Source organism: Eucalyptus grandis, chromosome 10, assembly GCF_016545825.1.
Source record: "Eucalyptus grandis isolate ANBG69807.140 chromosome 10, ASM1654582v1, whole genome shotgun sequence".
NCBI lineage: Eukaryota > Viridiplantae > Streptophyta > Magnoliopsida > Myrtales > Myrtaceae > Eucalyptus > Eucalyptus grandis.
This window is the reverse complement of record NC_052621.1, coordinates 12197493-12217026: the sequence shown is the minus strand read 5'-3', so window position 1 is coordinate 12217026 and position 19534 is coordinate 12197493. Positions and strand designations below refer to the sequence as shown.

General features: G+C 39.4%; 3 protein-coding genes across 6 annotated transcripts; 2 read left to right on the top strand and 1 right to left on the bottom strand.

Annotated features, from left to right (window-relative positions):
* Positions 1-4740: 4740 nt before the first annotated feature.
* Positions 4741-9389, top strand: LOC104421786 (BTB/POZ domain-containing protein At5g03250). Its single transcript, XM_039303690.1, has 4 exons — positions 4741-5313; positions 6232-6301; positions 7108-8331; positions 8588-9389. The coding sequence occupies exons 1-4, from the start codon at positions 5255-5257 to the stop codon at positions 9134-9136; spliced, it is 1902 nt and encodes a 633-aa protein (XP_039159624.1). The 5' UTR covers positions 4741-5254; the 3' UTR covers positions 9137-9389.
* A 1929-nt stretch (positions 9390-11318) lies between these two features.
* On the top strand, positions 11319-13478 carry LOC104421785. Of its 3 annotated transcripts, none has more exons than XM_010033877.3 (4): positions 11319-11479; positions 11756-11939; positions 12646-12772; positions 12860-13478. In XM_010033877.3, exons 2-4 carry the CDS (start codon positions 11758-11760, stop codon positions 12941-12943), a joined length of 393 nt encoding a protein of 130 aa, XP_010032179.1. In that variant the 5' UTR covers positions 11319-11479; positions 11756-11757; the 3' UTR covers positions 12944-13478. The 3 variants fall into 3 exon arrangements, with proteins under 3 accessions (XP_010032179.1, XP_039159010.1, XP_010032180.1); XM_039303076.1 differs by having other exon boundaries at positions 11327-11479; positions 11558-11939; XM_010033878.3 differs by lacking the exon at positions 11319-11479 and having other exon boundaries at positions 11800-11939; positions 12641-12772.
* A 1067-nt stretch (positions 13479-14545) lies between these two features.
* LOC104421784 (E3 ubiquitin-protein ligase WAV3-like) lies at positions 14546-18829 on the bottom strand. Of its 2 annotated transcripts, none has more exons than XM_010033873.3 (2): positions 17998-18829; positions 14546-16836 (listed from the first exon to the last, which is right to left on the bottom strand). In XM_010033873.3, exons 1-2 carry the CDS (start codon positions 18229-18231, stop codon positions 14905-14907), a joined length of 2166 nt encoding a protein of 721 aa, XP_010032175.1. In that variant the 5' UTR covers positions 18232-18829; the 3' UTR covers positions 14546-14904. The 2 variants fall into 2 exon arrangements, with proteins under 2 accessions (XP_010032175.1, XP_010032177.1); XM_010033875.3 differs by having other exon boundaries at positions 14546-16833.
* Between the last annotated feature and the right edge of the window lie 705 nt (positions 18830-19534).

Below are 19534 nucleotides of genomic sequence, written 5' to 3'. Positions count from 1 at the left end.
AATTCTTGTCGCGTATTAATTTTAAGGATTAATATTACGGAAAATCTCAAACCAGTACAATCGTGCTGTATTCATCCCATACTATTTGCTATAATAAACAAGTATTAACCATGATTTTACAAACAAGTTGCTATAGTATTTGAGGGCATGCACGTAATATTTTGAGGTTTTTTTTTTTTTTTTTTCTGAGGGGTGTGGGGGAATTTTCGCCCGTCAAATTTTGTGAATTTTCTTTTGTCATTTCATAAGATGTGGAGACATGCCCAAATGTGGAGTGGCAGCCCACGCCACTTATGATGGAGAAAATGGGGGGGAGAAAGTCCAATTTGAAAAGTATTCAATACCAATTTTGACAGTGATTCTTGTGACGTATTAATTTTAGGGGTTAATGTTATTGAAAATCTCAAATCAATATGACCATGCTATGTTCTGCCAAAACTAATTGATGTAATAAATACGTATCAACCATGGTTTTGCACACGAGTTAACAAAAGAAGTTGTTATAATAGCCGAGGGCATGTCGCGTACTTTTGTAATCGAAATGTTTGATCACAAAAGATTGGTTTTTTCCCCTAGTTTTGCACAAAGAAAAGGCAATTTTGATCTCTTCTTGCAAATCAGGTCAATTTTAAACCATAAAGTAATTTTGAGACTTCGATTATCAAGTTATTTAGCTTAGAAAATACATATTCATGGAAAAAAAAAAAAAGGTGATGCGATTTTGGCAACAATTACATTCGACGTTCAATAACGGAACATTAGTCATCTGATAACCAAACATGAATGAATTGTTTGTGCAAGTGGGCACTTTGGCAATGACAGAAAAAAAAAATCAAAATAAAGTATTTGTTTCGAAAACTCTTTCAAGCTCATATGAAGATTGATTTATTTTAATTAATTAGACCGACACATGTTATCGGATTCCAGAGATTTATGTGCTGAAAATAACTGTGATTATTGAAAGGAAGGTAAAATGTGGGGTTACGCGGGGGCCTGCTATTTACGTCTGCTATTTTGTTTTTCGATACCTTCTTCTCTGTTTTTCCGTCAAACCATTTTTTTTAATTTGACATGACTCTTTTTAATCGAATTTTGGAATGATTTTTTTGTTGATAAAATGGGTTTTGATGATTAGGCTTAGAGCCCAAAATCTCTGAAAGACATTGGGCCTTCTTTCATTGGGCCGCATGTGGCAAAAACTTGTATAATCGGGGGAGTAAAGTTAGACATGTGCTTCTTTATATTCAGAGTGAGTTTATTTGGAAGAAAATTTCGCAATAAAGGAAAGTACTTTTTGATATATTACTTTTCAAAAAAATGGATAATTTTCCTTTATTTTGATTATATGAGATTGAAAACATTATTCGGTGTTTGGATCCCATTTGAAAAAAAAAAAAAAATCAATTTCACGACTTTATCTCAAGTAAAAATAAAATCAAAATTTAAATTATTCTATTTTTATTTTTATTTTTATTTTATTTCTCCTTCTCCCTTAGCCGATCGCCGAGCCTTGGCAACGACTAGTGACCAGCCACAGGTGCTGAGGGAGAAATAAAAACAAAATTAAAAAATTCGAGAGGAGAAATTCCAAAAGTGATTTCACCTTTTAAAATTTAGGAATTTAATTTTCTAATTTATGCATGAATATTTTAGTTGACCAGAAAGTGTATTCGATTGACTGGTCATTTTCGACGGACTAAACGGGCGAAAGTCCAAAAATTCTCGAAGGGATCCGACAGTTCATGTAGTTTATCAATGTACTCAACCCCAGGAATTAGGTTCAATATCTACACTAACTAGAAAATGTCGGGACATTTCACTTTAGATAATTGCAATAACGAGGTCATTCTCATCAGATGTCCCGTCCCAACTTCTAACATAGGACTTTACTTTTAGGTAAGCCATCAATATATGTGAGCTATCTTAGGCTAAGATGCCGCGCATTTTTTGTTTGTAAGGATTGATGGTGGTTAAATGATTTTGAAAAAAACAATATTTCGCATCGCTTGATTACGAGAATAAAATCACTCTGATGTGGTCGTACTAACTAGGGTTGGCGGACGGGCCGACCCAGTGATTCTTCTTCTTCTTTTTTTTTCTTTTTTTGTTGAGTTTGCCGATCGATATTGCCCAACAACCACTAATTGAGTGGTTGGTGGACTGCTGTCCGTGGTCCCAAAGGGCCTTCTGTGGGGCATGATGGACCCTTTTGGTCCGAAAATTTTGCAAAGAAATTGAATGGAAAATTTTAAAAAAGGGCCGACACGGTGGGCCGGGCTGGCCCTTCCCGGCCCACATGGGGCCCATGCAAGGCACGACCCGTTTGCTATCCCTACACGAAACCAATTACTACACGCGTGGGTCGTATTTGAATTTATTCAAGGGGAAATTACACGAAACTCCCATTATTTTTGGCGGTAACGCACGTGTTATACACGTGCATAAACTCCTTTTTTTTTTTTTTTTTACCGCTGTAAGGTTTCATTTTGTTGTCATTGACTCTTTTGTTATATTCTTGTTAGCACGAGAATTATGGGGGGTATTAGCGTATTTTCATCTATTTTTTTTAAGGAAATCGTTATTTTAGCTGAATTTCTATAAAATCTTAGAATTACAGAAAATAAATTAACTAGAATATTGATATACTTTGTATATTAAAAATAAATTTGTCAGAATTTGATAGATTATTACTAGAACTAATAAAAAGAAAACTACTAAGTAAAAAGGAACAAAATGTTTCAATAACCAAAGATATCAAATTACAAGAATTGGATACTCATTACGAAGTTTTAAATGGTAATTAACTTTAAGAAATGATTGATTAATGAAATTTTTTTTAATATAATGTTAGATCCTTTATATATTAAGGACATCTATCCTTTTATAATTTTTTAGATATTTTTGTTAATCAATCATTCTTTTTACATTAATTAAACCTTGAAATTTTGACTATGCATAATGAGTAATCAATTTTTGTGATTTGAGCTTATTGTTTTTAAGGCCTTTTTTTCCTTTTTATTTTTGTGTTTATTTTTTTCTTAAATCATCATATGTAGTTCTATTAGAGTGACCATATTCATCAAACTTTAACGAATTCTTATTGTTTGATATTAATACGTTTTTTTTTTCTATTACTAGCAGTTGAGTTAATTTATTTTTCTCCCGTTTTCTACATATATATATTGATCGAAAAAGAGAGGTTTCCTCTAAATGAAAATGTAAGTTTCCCCTTAAATGTCATGAGCATTGCACATCCGAATACAATTTTCCCTTATTTTTAAAAATCCGCAATTGTTTAAATAAGGAGAACTCCATTAAGAAATTATAATACTCCAATTAATTGTCGTTCACGGTTTTTCTACAGTGATTATAGTATTTTTCAATTAGCCGGGAACAAGTGTCCCTGTGCTTGCTATCCTTGGAGGGCGGAAATAGTGCTCTCGTAATCCTAATATGCAACACTGTTATTTGAGTTTGAAAAAAGTGAAAAGACAAAACCTAAGAAGGAAGAAAGATACATACATTTTATTTCTACACGATCGAATTATATTTATTCAATACACTATTATTAGTATGAATAGTTAGAAAAGAATATAATTATAAAAAGTATGAATAAAGCAAAAGAGGAAAGGAGAGGGGGGGGAGAATAGTGGAAACAAGAACTTATGCAAAGTGATATACGAATGACCCACACCCTCTTCTCATTTTTTTTTTATTTCATTAATTGACTTTCCTTTGATTAAGACGAAATTTTGTAAAAATCTGCACCTTCTTTAAACTATCATAAATAGTTCATGTAGGTTGAGCATCTTTTCTAAAGGAATATAGTTTAAATACATGTGATTTTTTTTATCAAATCATAGAAACCCACTTTCCAAAAATATTTTCCTTCTCTTCAGGATCGAACATCAAGCGCAACAATTTGATAGACGGCTCATTAGGATAGATGTAGATAAACTAAAACCCTCCTAGAAACTTGTATAAAGTTTTCTCCTCATATGGCTCGAGAGATTAAAAGATCTGTCTACGTGTCCAATTCTAACTCTTTTTCTTTTTTTTTTGTCTCATTTAGAATATATTTGGCCTTCTCATTCTAATCCTTTATCTAGTGTCAAAACAATTAGAAAAAAGATATTTTCCCAAACATCTTTGCCTTGAATCATTGGGTTTATAAATTATTTCAATGATTTTTAATCTTTCCAAAAAGGCAGCAACATACCCCTTTTTTCTACTTTATTCCTATTAAAGAATCATAAATGGCGGATTCCCTCACGACACACTTTTTAGCAAATCAAGTTTCCCTAATTCCAACAAAATTTCCCCTTTTTTTATTTATTCGAAACTTGCTCGAATTAGATCATTTCAATTTAAAATTCGAAAATAGATCACACTTAAGAAGTTGTTCCAATTTATTAATCGGCAGTAACCTTTTATCTCTTCCCCGAAAGATAAATCAATACTATCTACTCAAGCTACATTACGTATTTTTCACACGAACCCTAACCCCCCCAACAAAAAAAAGAGTTCCAGCAGAACGGAACAAATAACGTAAGAGGAAAGAGCACATCGATTCCTATACAATAATTAAAATGGGCGTACGAATCTATAATTGATCATGTCCTTTAAGTCAAACATTTATCCAAAAAAGAAAATCGAGGGTCAAATCAAATCATTTCCAATACTTCTCTAGAAGCCAATGTAACCACAGAACAAATGACTTGTCCTGATTCCATAATTGAATCAATTTACACATCGGTTCCAAATTCTCTTTCACGTTACAGAAAAGGAAGTGACCCCTCGGAAGATCGCGTTGGATCCGAAAATGGGGTGCGCGGTTTCCAGACGTAGAACGGACCAGTTCCAAGAACGAGATCCGTTCCCAGTTCGGTGCAGATAATTCGTTGAGAACCTACCTTCACGTATCAAGAAAAGGAAACGGGAAAAAACGCAAAAGGGTTGGCAGATCTTTTGGCCTTTTTCTCTCGACTTTCCCGTATGACGCGGGACCATCATTGTTTCTCTTCTTCCCCGCAAGAAAAAGGAGCTCCAAGGGGGACTTGCACAGTCAAAAGTGGAAATTATCTCCCCCCATCTCAGCCTTTCTTGTTTTTTGGTTTCGCAACAAGGAAATAATCGTTTTTTTGGGTCCTCCAGATCACTGTCCTTTTCTTGTTTTTTGTCACGCTGCGTTGAGTGGGAAAAGGGTCATGGTGATCAAGAACTGAGGACCCTGCTGTCAAACTGGAGTTTGCTGATGGCGTGCATGAAGCTGGGATCGAAGTCTGAAGTGTTTCACCTCGATGGCAATACCTGGTTTTTGTCTCCATTCTCCATCTCCCTTTTTCCCTTTTTTTCGTTCGCCAGCCGTTTTTAGTGCTTGGGACACCGTTCGTGTTGAATTTCCTGATACGGGCATGGGATGTTAATGCAATGCGATTGCAATCGATGGTCTGGGAGAACGGAGTTCTTGGATTCTGGTGTCTTTGTTAATGAGCATTTCAGGAAGAACGTGTGAACGTGGATGATGGTACGGAATTAGATTCCGTGCGAAATGAGGAGGACCTTGTGTCTAGATTACGATGACTCGGCTCGAGAAAGTATGGATGTGATATGATTTGTCAGTTAAGCTGAAGTAGCAACGTTCTGTTCTTGATGTGATCAGGAACCCACTTTATGTTTAGTCCAGATTACATCGGTTTTGTTTGATGGCGTTACCTATCTGGATCGTCATTCTTCCGCCTGGAAAATCCAATGCAGTCACTTAGGGGCTGTGCAATTTGTTCACGGCGTCATTTTAAATGTGACTGGGTGTTGCATTTCTGAGAACAGTTTCCATAAATTTGTGAATGAAAGAGAAGGGCACGATGTCGAGCAGTATCTTATTGCAGAAGAAATGTGTTGGGGTTTGAGCTGGTCCATGGTAGAATCAATTTAATTATTATCTTTTGACGCTAGGTCGGGCTCGATACACTGTATACTGTTTCTAGGATAATTGTACTCACCAAACGGTAAAAATGTTCAAAAGACAGAACCATCCACATTTTACTGGTTGTGCAGAGCAGCATACTAGGGAGTACATGTGTCCAGTGAATAGGTGGTCCTCACAATCATGTGATATCCAATAGATGCTGTACTAACTGATCTAGAAGCTTATAACGCCAATGAGAAGGTAAATCGCAATTTGATTGAAGACAAAAGAATTGACTGATCCATTTTTGTTGTATTTTCCAGGGTTAGCTCAACCGGGCTTCCAAGTGATGTCACCGTTGAAGTCGGAGATATGTACTTCCATCTACACAAGGTATGGCCTGGTTCTTATGCCTCATGCTTAAGGTGTAAACCTTGATATTGCAAACAGCGACACAGGAAAAGACCTGCTAAAACAGCTTTCACTAAGCCACTCAAAATGCTAGCGTGACAGCCAAAAGTTCTCTCTTTCACATTTACCAAACTAATAGAAACAGTTCATAATGATCAATGAGCTTTTGCATTACTTTCATGCTCCATTGAATGATCCAGTCCATTTGACATACAACTCTTTCTGGGTGCATTCTATTACAGTAAGAACCCATGTATCAAATATCATCATACATCAAGTTATCATGAGCATGAGTCTGCTAGAACCGCTTTTGTGTTGGGTCTATAGCATAGCTTGAAATGGTTTCACTTAAGTTCTATCATCGGACAAATATTTAGTCTTAGACTGTGTTGGGAATAGAAGAAGTTACAAGTTGTGTGGCAACTGAAGGTGACCATTCTCCTCAGCATTTAAGCTGGAAATGAACTGATTCAATATACAAAGTTGCTTTGTGAAAATTTGGAAAAAATTCTCGGAGAACGGATAGGTACAGGGGCTAAATGCACTGGCAGGTAACTGTCTAATTATGCTGCCCCATCTTTTGTAGTTGATCTCTTCCTATAATTTCCTTGGTTTGTTTTGCTGTACTTTCACAGTATTATGACAAAAGAACATCTTCACAACCTGTGATCATGCTTGAAATTGTGCCTCCATTTTGCAGTTTTGCTGTACCCTTTTTGGGTTGAGAACTCTCTTACTTTCGTCGCACAATTGGTTTCTAATTCTTACGTTTTTGGCATGCAAATCAGTTTCCGTTGCTGTCTAGAAGTGGGGTACTAGAAAGCCTCATAGGAGAAGCTTCAGGTAAGGATGAGCAAAACTGCACATTGCAACTTCATGACGTTCCTGGTGGCACCAATGCTTTTCTTCTCGTGGCCAAGTTCTGTTATGGTGTCAAAATCGAGCTCACTGCAGCAAATGTTGTAAGCGTCCGATGTGCAGCCGAGCATCTCCAAATGACTGAAGACTACGGAGAGGAAAATCTCATCATGCAGACAGAAAAGTTCCTGAATGAGATCTTTGGCAACTGGACCGACTCAATCAAGGCTCTCGAGACCTGTGAAGAGGTTCTACCTCGCGCAGAAGAGATCCATATCGTATCGAGATGCATCACTTCCTTGGCAATGAAAGCTTGTGCGGACCTTAGTCTGTTTAGTTGGCCTGTATCAGGAGATAGTGATGTGAAGAGTCCAATAGGTACCATATTTTGGAATGGAATCCGCACGGCTTCCAAATCACGCACCTTAAATGAGGACTGGTGGTACGAGGATGTCTCCTACCTGAGATTGCCATTATATAAACGGTTAATCACTGCTATCGGATTAAGAGGCATGAAGCCCGAGAAAGTTGCTGGGTCGATAATGCATTATACAAAGAGGCATCTCCCATTGATGGGCAGGCATTCAAGCTTCGATGGTGGCGAGTTCCCTGCATCGGGGTCAACCATTTCTTCCTTATCTGATGATGATCAACGAAATCTTCTTGAAGAGATAGTGGAGTTACTCCCAGATCAGAAGGGCGTGACTCCCACTACATTCTTTCTCAGGCTTCTTCGAACATCCATGATCTTACAGGCCAGTCCGATGTGTAAAGAGAAGCTAGAGAAGTGCGTCGGGTCGCAGTTGGATCAAGCTGTGCTCGAGGACCTCCTTATTCCCAATGTGAGCCATTCGATGGAGACTCTTTACGATATCGAGTGCATTCAACGGATTCTTGATCATTTCATGGTGGTAGACCGCGCTACATCTGATCCCATCTCAAGCTGTGTACCAGACGAGGGGCAACTGATGGGAGGTGCTCACTCTCTGACTCCGATGACAATGGTGGCCAACTTGGTGGATGGGTATCTTGCGGAGGTGGGAACAGATGTTAACTTGAAGCTGCCAAAATTTGAGGCACTTGCTGCAGTTATCCCTGATTATGCCAGGCCGCTAGATGACGGTATATACCGCGCAATTGACATATATCTCAAGGTAAATATGGATTCGTACTTTGTTCTTCTTGCTGGTGTTACTTCACATGCCCAAATCTCCATGTTTTGTCAGCAATTTGTATAATCAGATGGCAAATGCCGTTGATCAACTTAAACTGTTCTGTCCTTTATGTGTCTTGTAAGTGCATTCTTAGCCGTTAAGCTTCTGTTCCAGGGGTTAGTCTTCTCTTGTTACGTCCAGTTTTTGTCCCACTCATTTCTTTTCATAGAAATACTAATGTGCTTCTTACCATTAGGCCCACCCCTGGCTCACAGATTCTGAGCGAGAACAGATATGCAGGCTCATGAATTGCCAGAAGCTCTCCATGGACGCCTGCACTCATGCTGCGCAGAATGAAAGGCTTCCTCTCCGAGTAATTGTCCAAGTCCTGTTCTTTGAGCAACTACGCCTCCGAACATCTATTTCCGGATGGTTCTTCGTGTCTGACAATCTCGAGAGCTCACAAAACCTGAGCACGAATGTCGCACTAGCCCGAACAAACGGGCCAGGTCAAGGAAGCAATTTACAGAACCAAATTGTCGCATTCGACGAGATGAAGGAGCGTGTGTATGAGCTCGAGAAAGAGTGCTTGAACATGAAAGAAGAGCTTCAAAAGGTGCTGAGGCATAAAAGGGGTTGGAACGTTTTCTTCAAGAGACTTGGTTTCGGATTTAGGTCGAAGACTAGCGACCCAAAAGACACCAAACCACCGCAGGATGCAAGGGACTCAGCAGCACCACCAAAAGATCCGCTGGAGAACGGAAGGACGAACCACAATAATGGCGAATTAGGAGATTCGAAATGAACTGCTGAAGAGATGTTCAGTGTCTAAATAATGGTTGTCCATTGATCTTTTAGCATTAGCTAGTAATGACTTGTGGATCCTGGTGTACTCTCCTTCTTCAGGCAGATTATAGACATTTCTTCTCTAGTTTGATGCATGATCCTACTATTCTGCAATGGAAAAATCAGATTCTTAAGGCCAGTTTTAAGTCAATGTTGATTGATCTGCTTCATTCCATCCATCAGGACTAATGTTATTTCAAAATTATATCAAACTGCATTCCATCACTATCTATATATTTTTTGGCCAATTTTGCTTCTCTATCAAGTTGAGATCTCTGAAATTTTTAGGATTCTATCGGAACTCTTACAAAATTGACATAATTTATTCCTCAATTTGTCACAATGAAGATTACAAAAAAAATGCACTCATTTCTTGTCTGGTGATAGGGGAATGTTGAATGCCTTTTTTTTAAAAAAAAAAAAAAACAACCTTCCTAAAATCGAAATTTCGAAATGCTTTTATCTTTCTACATAGATTAATACAATTGCTTTGTACTACGCTTCTTCAATAATAATTTGCTTCCATCATTTAATGATTTAATTTTTGAAATAAACATATGACCAACAAAAAAAACCAGCATTTCTACATGCAAACATAGATACTAATGCAGAATGATGAAAACCTAACATATATGATTTTATATGGAGAGACAGATGACAGAAAACAAACAAAGCAAGCATTTCAACTAAGAAAAGACCTAATGATTTGATCGTCAAATTTGAAAGATAAACAAAGACAAATACTAAAAAGAAGAAGATAAAGATAAGAGAATATATGTTATAAAGAAATTATTCTTGAGAAATATATTTAAAAGATTAACTTCGACAGAAATTTCACCGAAGTAGTGTCCATGATGCTTAAATAGATGTATAGGAGGATTTTTTTTTTTTTTTTTTGTGGTTTATTCAGGTGCTTGTCCAATATCACCGGAGATCGATTTTTACACAGCTGAAGAATGAAAAAAAGTTGAGGTTGGATCTTGATGGGAAAAGTGCACCGAAAGTCGTAAGCCTTGTGTACAAAGTACAACTAAGTCTTAAATGTAACCTATGCTTCCGAATGAATAGTATTTAAAATTGGCAACGTGTCATCACCTTTAAATTGCATTTTCCAACATAAAGTTTTGTCACTAAAATTTTATTATCCTAGGAAAGGTTTTAAGATTTAATTGAACCTATTGAAATATTTAGAACTTGATTGCATTATTTGATATAAGCTTAGAACTTGGCAATCTTTCAATCTTGATATATAAATGCTTTTTGATTCATTGAAGATAAGGAAGTTCGAACCATTTTGTAGCGTACATGCGCAAGGTATGCATCATAAATAAAGATGGTCGAAATGTAGGCCAATTGATTTATCTTTCGCCTTTGTTCAGATAACCAATCACACGAACTTCAAACTTGATACTTTGAGTTATGGAATACCACGCAAGTCCCATGAACTAATTAAGTTTAGGTTTTTGATTAATATAAATAGTTCTAATCGAAAGCAATTTGCATGTAGTTATTGAGATTTGAACAAGTCTTCCTCTAATGCTTTGGTTGAATATTGCCTGATGCCCAACCAACTATGCCGACCTCGGGATTCTCTCGCCTTTTATCTTACCTCTCTTTTCAATGTCTTAGCCAGTTATTAGTCTTATGCAGAATAAGAAAGTACATGATATTAGGTACTATAAAATATATATTTATTTTCCTAAAAATACGTGAAAAAATTCCGGATTATAATAATAAAATCCAAAGATAATATCATCATAAATTTACATCAACTATTTTATATATCATAATATGTTGTGTATCAAAATGCAATCATTTTAATTATAATACTTTTATAAATCGTATATAATGTGTTACGACCATTTCTCCGATTATGATAATCGACGTACTTTATCGTTAATTAACTAAAGATTTAGTATAACATAATTGAAAATCAAAGCAACGTTACATGAGTAATACTATGTAATTCGTTTTTTTTTTTTCAAAAAGGACTAGTTTTCAGCAAGTTCAACAATCTCGCCACGTCGGAAATTTTATTGAAAGTTATGCATATACGTGTATTTTATGTATAAATACGAGTATCTTATTAAAAAAAATTTAGTTTTTCTTTGAATTTTACAATATCCTAATTTCTACCCTCAGCCGGTCTTCATCCTGTAAAGTCAATCAATCTCTCTCTCTCTCTCTCTCTCTCTCGCCGGTGCTAAGCATTCCGGAAACCTCAACGCTTGAAGAAATTTCCGACGAAGAACGCCGGCAGAATCACGAGGATTCGCTCCAAGTCGAGTTTTTGACATATCGGGTCAGTGAGCTTTTCTCTTCTCTGTCTCGATCTTGAAATGAAAATCGTCGTGCTGGGTCGTGATTGAAATTAGTGAAGGGCAAAAAGGAGCATCGGCTCTTTCCCACACAGAAATTTTTCGCTGAAACTGTACTCGTCCGAGTTTCGCGTGCTCGCTTGCGTGTTTTCAAGTTGGACGGCTTCGGTTTGCGTTGGGATGCGCCCCTTCTGGGTGGAAACGGATGTGGGTAGGCGTGTGTTGACATCCGGAGACGATTGGATGATGGGTCTTTGCAGTGATGACGACGATTGAGGCAAGGCGTGAAGACCCACCAAAGAATAAGGGTGGGATGGTGGGTGAGAGTTCGGGTGCTTCGTTCAAGAGATGGGGCAGGAAGTATCCCTTCGTCAGATATGGCCTCCCCATGATTTCTCTCACTGTTCTTGGCTCCGTTGGACTTGCCCATCTCTTGCAAGGCAGGTTAGATTCTTCCTTGTTATAATGATGCCCTTAAGTCATGATTTCGATTGGCAAGCTGCTGAGAATGAGGCGTGATGGAGTTACTTTGTGAGATGGACTGAAAGTGATGATTTTTGTCTTTTTTGCATTTGTTGCTTGTAGGAATTGACTAGACTCAGGGGTTCTTTCACCTTTGTTTTAGAACTAATTGCTTATTGCTTAACTGTTTAAGCATCACAGCGTGTGTTCAGACGACGATGTGATTGTTTCTGTTTGGTGTACTTGTCTGAGATGGAGTGTGCTCGGTGAGCAATTCATGTTCAGACTATTGCCTGTGTTTCTCAGGGTTTAGGGATTTGGGTTATTCACACGGTGGTTTTAACTTTGACATAAGACATTATTTTGCGGTCTGATGTTCATATCATCAGAACCTAACATTCATTTGTATTTCTTGCTTTTCTGTTCATTATTTGAAGTTTGAACGGCATGCTTATCCATCGCATGCGTACCATGAAGACCTTACATCATTTGTCTACCTATATAGGCTCGCCTTTGTAATATGATTATACTTGTTACCTCGCCTAACCTCTTTATAATGGGCAACTGCCGGTACGCTCTTTTTTTTTTTTGTTTCTTTTGCTGAAATGTTGTTCCACTCTCATCGTGTTAATAAAATTTTATTGCATGTGCTACGTCTTCTCAAAGTTGTCTGATTCTTGTAGTTCAGCAAGGATATTGCAAAAGTGAAAGATGACAATGAGTGGGAAATCATCGAGGAAAGAAAAGCGCTGTCACGAACAGGACCAATAGAAGCATACAAGCCTAGAAAGATCTCATTAGAGGAGGAGCTGAAGGTATGATCCTTTGGCTAGGACCCCTGATGTGATTTCAATCTTGCCTTGTGGTTTGCATCTAATCGGCATATTTTCTCTGGTTTTCAGGCTTTGCAAGAGAAGGTTAACATCAATGATTATGAATACAAGAAACTTCCTCGACCGACTGATGGCAAGTCTGGCCAGCAGTAATTTAAAGAAAACATGGGAGGAGCTAAGTTAGGACAGTTGTTTGTTTATCTGGTTTTTTTGGGTCTGCATATTGCTGATTTTGTAGGCTTTGTGAGAGAAGGTAGTCATAACAATCCCATGCACAAGGGAACTTTTCATCCGACCTTCGGCATGGTCAAGCTAGCGGTGGCCTTCAAAGGAAAAATGGCTTGTGACGGTTTCAAGGATGTAGTGGCTGCTGAAACGTTCCCTCTTTGGCCTTCCACTCTCCTTTTGGAATTTTTGCCCGCAAACTTGGCCCAGTTTTGAATCTATTAGTATATTAGTCACCTAGCAGATGGATCATATGCGAAATGTTTTGGATAGAATCAGTTTGGGGATGGTAATCTGCAGTGTTTTTTTGTGTCTATAATACTTTTTGGCCTGACAATAGTAATCCCTCAATATGCTGTTTTTCTTAGATGACTGACCTGAACTAATTAAGTGATGAGTTTGTGAGGGAACTGTAATCATCTTGACGACTTTGATTAAAATCATACAAGACTTAGTTGTCTCATTGATGTTCATCACCCGTCGGCCCTATTATTATGCTTTGATGGTTGGACCGGTTAAGTTAAGAAAAATTGGACATGAAGGTTTTCGCTCATCAAATATTTTTATTGCTGCTTCAGAAACTGCTTAAACTGGCCATGACTTAATGATTGTGTTGAGCAGGGTGGGCGGCAGTAGCAATTTTCGATTGTAAAGATGATCTCATCTTAGACGCATTGGTCAAACATTTGGATATTGCCCTCATGAAGCACTTTGGTTGAGCTCAATACTGAGCAGCCGTAATTCTGTGAAACAGTTAAGTTTGGCAGGATAATACTTGAGGGAAAGCAATAGAGGGCATGATCTTCATCTGTCAAATACATGACTAATTAGAAGTCCTGTGTCATCTTGATTTCATTTGTATGTATCTTGCCAAAATTAGTCTCCAGTTATGCCACAGTTTGGCACTCGTTTCACCAAGTACTATGACTGCAAAAGAGCCTCTCAAATGGTTTGAGGAACCTGATGGTAATATGGAACCAATTTACATGTTAATGTACTATACTAGCATGAATAATCTTTTGCTAACATGTTCAAAGCTCCAACTGGAGTTTAACTCGAGGCTGGATGGATCGATTTGCGCTGAGTTTGAGCTCGCTATACTTGCTTAGACCACTCATTCATGAGCTTGGAATCAACCTCAAGTTGGGTATCCAGTAATAAAATGTCTCGTCCGGGTTATATTCCGAGGCCCAAGCGGATCAGTTTTGATCGAACAAGTTTGAAATGAAATCAGAACTCGGTCGCTAAAAAAATAATCTGATCGTAAATCTGGAACGGTCCCCAATAGTCTTTTGAACGATAAGAGCAGTAGCATTTGAAGTTGCTTCTAGTCCTCATTATTTCCTACAACTTGATGTTCGACGGGTAAAAAGTTTTTCTGATCAGAGTAAAAGTTACCTCTCACGAGTCAAAATCAATAAATGAACTGCGTCGTGTCAGTTCGTTCAATTATATACTGCCCAATCAGTCAATGCATTCTCCTATAAAGAGAGAGAGAGAGAGAGAGAGAGGGGGATGGGACAAGAGCCAGATCAAAAGAATTAAGAGGTACATTATATCACCTTTGCCACAATTACAAGCATTATACCCAATTCTCCAAAAGAGAGCTCAGATCTGTTTATGTACACATCATCACCCCCAGAAAAACAACAGACTGACGGAAGCAAAAATGTCTTAAAAGCCCTACCAAGTATCCCTTGTCACTCCCCCACTAATATAACCCTCTTTCCCTTCTCTCGAATCTTATTCATTTACACATCAAAGCATTGCCAAATCTCAAAAAGACCCCTCCTAATCGCGCCGGTTCAGACCCCTCACCCCCACGGTACCACAGAAAACAGGCACTTGAAAAGCCACTAGACAACACAAAAACCTGATATCTTATGTAGTTATCTCGGCTTCGGGTGCGACCCAAGCGATAATAATGGTTGCATTAGCCTCTGGGTTGATGGGCTGCCTAGTAATGTAGCTTGAGACCGGGTGAGCATCTCAGTCATGGATGGCGTCTGATAGGCCTGGACGAGGCTGGACCTATCGGTGGAGTCGCCTCTGGCAGTTGCTCGCTGCCACGAGTGCGAGCTTAGTCCAGAGAGGATGTATGCGCGACCCGAAGCCTCATAAACATGCCTGCTTGTCATTCTCTCCTGCATTTCCTTGAGCTCTGCGTCCAAAGCGATGCTCAGGCGGTCACCAGATTTAGCTGACAAGGATTCGGAAAGAGCCCTGCGGCAGTTCTCGAGAATAGAAGCAGCAATGGCCAGGTCTCCTTGCTCAGCTGCAGCACGAGCCTGTGCCATCACCTCTGCCGCTCGGACCCTGTTCTGCTGCCTATCAACCTCTATCGAGACAATTTCTTCTCCGGCTATCTCAGGTCTCTTTATTGTGAGTTCTTCCGCTTCAGTTGAAGTCAACTCTTTTGTTAAAGGATCCCTGTATATGCACCTGACGTTCAAAAGTGATGTTTCAGAGCTTGAAGCCTCTGCGGGAATGTTGATAGAAACCAGAAAATCCCTCTCTTCATCAGCATACAGGTCACCCACATCAATGCTACTTGAGCATCCATTGGCCATCACACGGCTTGGGTAACTTCCAGCTTTTAGAGAACTAATTTTCAAGCTTGGGTGCAAAGACTCGATTGTTACTTGCAACTCTTGCACAACAACACTGAGTAGGCCACCAATGCATTGTGCGAAGGCATCCTGAATTGCAGCCTCTGTCTCGATGAAGGAGAATGTGCCTCCAGATGTCTCTGATATGGAGTGCATAGCTGAAGAGTCATGATCAGTGCCAAATCCAAATGTATGCACAGGTATTTGGAACCCACTGTTGTCACTTCCATTGATGGACAAGGGGAGTAGTGGGTGACCATTTGGTTGAGGACGATTTTCGCCAGAACCGCTGACGGTGTAAGTGTCTTGTCCATCGGACAACAGTATAACACTTGCCACTGGGTTTTTCTGCTTCCGGTCAGCCATTACCTTAGCACCCTTTCTTAGGCCTTCGGCAATGTTGGTCCCACCATTTGCCACCAAGGAATTCACGGCTTGAAGTGCCTGCTGCCGTCCTACATCAGACATGTGGCGGAGGGGGAAGAGGCGCCGAGCAGTGGAGGAAAACGATATCACCGAGAGTCGATCAGCTGAGCTAAGGTTCTGAATAACAAACCCCATGGCTCGTTTTAGCAATGCTAGTTTAGTACCTGCCATGCTACCACTGATGTCAAGCACCGTAACCAGGTCAATGGGAGCACGCGGGGTTTGTGCAACTTGTGGGAAGCTAACATTATTCTGGCTCAGGTTTTGTCCCCCGGCAGCTGCAACTGCCTTAAGATGAACCAGGACAGAGAAGTTGTCTTGAGAAGTGGACCGTGGCATAGCTGAAACTTCAGGATACACCCTGACCTCCAAAGTTCTCGAGGAATTCCCATTTGCAACTTCACTGCAGGAGTTCTTTTCTACAACCACAGGTTGGAGATCTAAGGGTTCGTCATCATCAAATACTCCAGGCTCTGGAGCCTGGAATACGGGAACAATGTGGCGCCGGTGTGAATCACGTCGGGGCGGAGGGCGAAGCATGGTCACCACAGCATCATCGCGGCTCCAACGTATGGGATTTCTCGATGCACTTCGCTGGCTAGGGTCTGGACACGGTACTTGTGATGGGATCTCTTTCCATTTTGCCCGGCAGACTGGGCAGATTTGGTTCCCATACTTGACATTTGAAGCTATGCAGTGGAAGTGGAATGAGTGGGAACACTCTGCGGTGAATATAGCGTGACCTCCTCCTTGTTTTATTTTGTTCAAGCAAATGGAGCAAGTCTGCTGAACATTGGAGTAAAGAGTCAGTAACAATCGCAGCACAGCGAAAAAGAAGAAAGCACTAGATTTGACACCGCAAGAAGAGCATAATGCGGATAACCAAAAGGGATAAGCCAGGAAAGGCATAATTGATGGACTCCAGGTTAGTGTCAGACTACAACTGAAGGTCAGTTGAGGCTATGCATATAACAAGCTTCGAAATAGGAGAAAAAAAAATCAAGGAGCAAATTAACACCCGAAGATGTTTAACTAGCAGGAGATCTTCATTGAACATTCTGCAGAAAGCAAAACCAAAGGGCAAAGGCAACCCCCAACTCTACAAGGACTAAGAATCGGCCCAATTCAAGTAACTGCATTTCAGAATGAAATTTCCAATTCATGCTGCTTTCTTTAGCACTCGTTAGTTTATTTGCCAGAAAGTTATATGCGAACATGGAAAAAAGCTACTTTTCTACCTCAATCAGCAGGAAAGCAATGCTACTCTTGACAGAACAAGGCAAAGTAGCACTACTCCTGCAAGGGACTAATGAATTGATCTTCAAACACATAAAAGATCCAAACATCCAAGAAGAAAATAAAAGCGGGTGCTTTTCAGAGTAGCATTAAAATGAATATGCAATGAAGACAAATTTTTTTTTTTTTAATTCAACAGTTGTGATAGGCACAGAACAAGAGCTTATGCTTCCAGGACCAAGCCCCAATAACACGCACAGTGAATAGTGTGTTATTTAGTCCAACAAATTGTCAGAAGCAGGAAACGGAAGACGAAACAAAAGCTGTAATCACATGCCACATAGTAGATCAAGAAAGTACGTGGATCTTTCCCCCGTCCCCATCAGAATGTATTAGAGCCAGAAACTTCCCCCTGAACTCAAAATGGACAAGCAAACGACAGTTTTAAATCCAACCCAACTAAAAAAAAAAAAAAAAAAAAGAGAGCCTTCTACTGCAAAAATTAACCGAAACCAAACGCAGCTTCAAAATACCAGTTTCCATATCCAAACTGAAATTTTCAGTTTGTGGAATTACCAGAATCATTTAAAGAAACCCAAAAGACCAAAGAAACTAAAAAAAGACAACTTTACTAAAACTTTCCCAACTCTGTAACAGAACCAAACCAAAAAAGAGACTGTTGAAATCGAAAGGAACAGAGCAAGCACAAACCTTGGACGACTTGCTTCCGCTCCTATACAGCTTCAAGCCATGAGAGGAAGGAGTCGGAGTCATGGGCCTGGGACCATCCACGTCCCAATTCCCTGGCGAAAGCAAGGCAGCACTGGACAATCTATCGGTCGAAGCATCGAGATTATTGGAGGGCGGGTCCTCCAGAGTTCTGGGGACATACACGCACAGGTTCAAGCCCAAAGCAAGCTTGGCTTTTCTCCATTTACTCGTCATTTTTTTCTCCTTGGCACTTGCGAGATCTCAGCCACGGAAGAGAAACCCAGAAATCGTTTCGCCCCAGAGCACACAAAAACCCACCAAAGTTCTCGCCTTTCTGGCTCGAAACGAAAGCCACAGATCTCAAGAAGTTATCTTGGGGAGCTCGGTACTCGGTAGCTGTCTTTGAGCCGAGAGAGTTATTGGAACGAGAGAGAGGGAGACAGAGAGAGAGGGAGGGAGGAGGGCTTTAAGAAAAGTTCAAGTGGAACACGAAAACCAAGAGAGGGAGAGGGAGAGAGAGAGAGAGAGAGGTAGAGGTTTGTATGGAGAGGAGAGAAATGTCGAAGCGGGGGGATTTTGTAAAAGGGAATTAAAAGGAAACGTCAAAACAGGGGACTGGGTCATGTAAAGACGAAGATGAATCAAGTGGGTTGCTGCCGGTTGCCGCTGGTTGCTGCTGCTACTTGGAGCCAGCATTCTTGGCCGCCATTAGAGAGAGAAAGAGGAGAGACAGAGAGAGAATTTTGACCTGGGCGGTTTTGCAAGATGGTAAAAAAGGAGGAGGAGGAGGAGGAGGAGGATGAGGCGGTGGTGGTGGTGGTGGTGGTGGAGGGGTGGTGGATTGGATAAAAGCACGTTTTGGTTGAATTGTGAAAGTTGGTTGCTTTATCGTGCCACCGGTCTCCCTTCCTTTTCTTTCTGTTTTTTTCAGTTTTTTTATTTTCTGTCTTTTGACTTTCAATGCTTTTTGTAATAGTCTTTTTTTCTTCTATTTTTTTTTTCCTCCTAAAATAAAATAAGTACTGCCAATGTACGAAAGTAGTATAGTCATGCAGAAACCTAGATCGATTATTTTGATTGTTCTTTAGAGAATTGGAAATTTATTCAAGGAGTGTCCAGCTTTTTTTTGCTTAGTAAAACTAGTTATTTTCCATGTCGAAAGGCGTCTAAGTCATACCTTCCGCGTGATTGCAATAGTAATGTATGCGGCAAATATCAATATTTTATTAATTTTGTAGCACTATAACGATTTAAAACAACAAACTTGTATATTTATTTGTTTAGAACTATTTTAACATTTAGGGGATACTATATGTAGACATTATATGTTTTTATGTTTCGCAAGGTAATTGGATATAAAGTCCTTTTTTTATTTCTTGAGAAAAAATCCAGATAGATAAACTCAGGACACTATTTGCTTGACATAAAAAAAGAAAAAAGAAAAAGAGTACATCAAAAGCCGAAAAGGGGGGAAAAGAAGTGTTGACGTTGAAAGTAGGGAATGAAGTCTTCAAGGCCTATTCTTCTTTTATTGAGA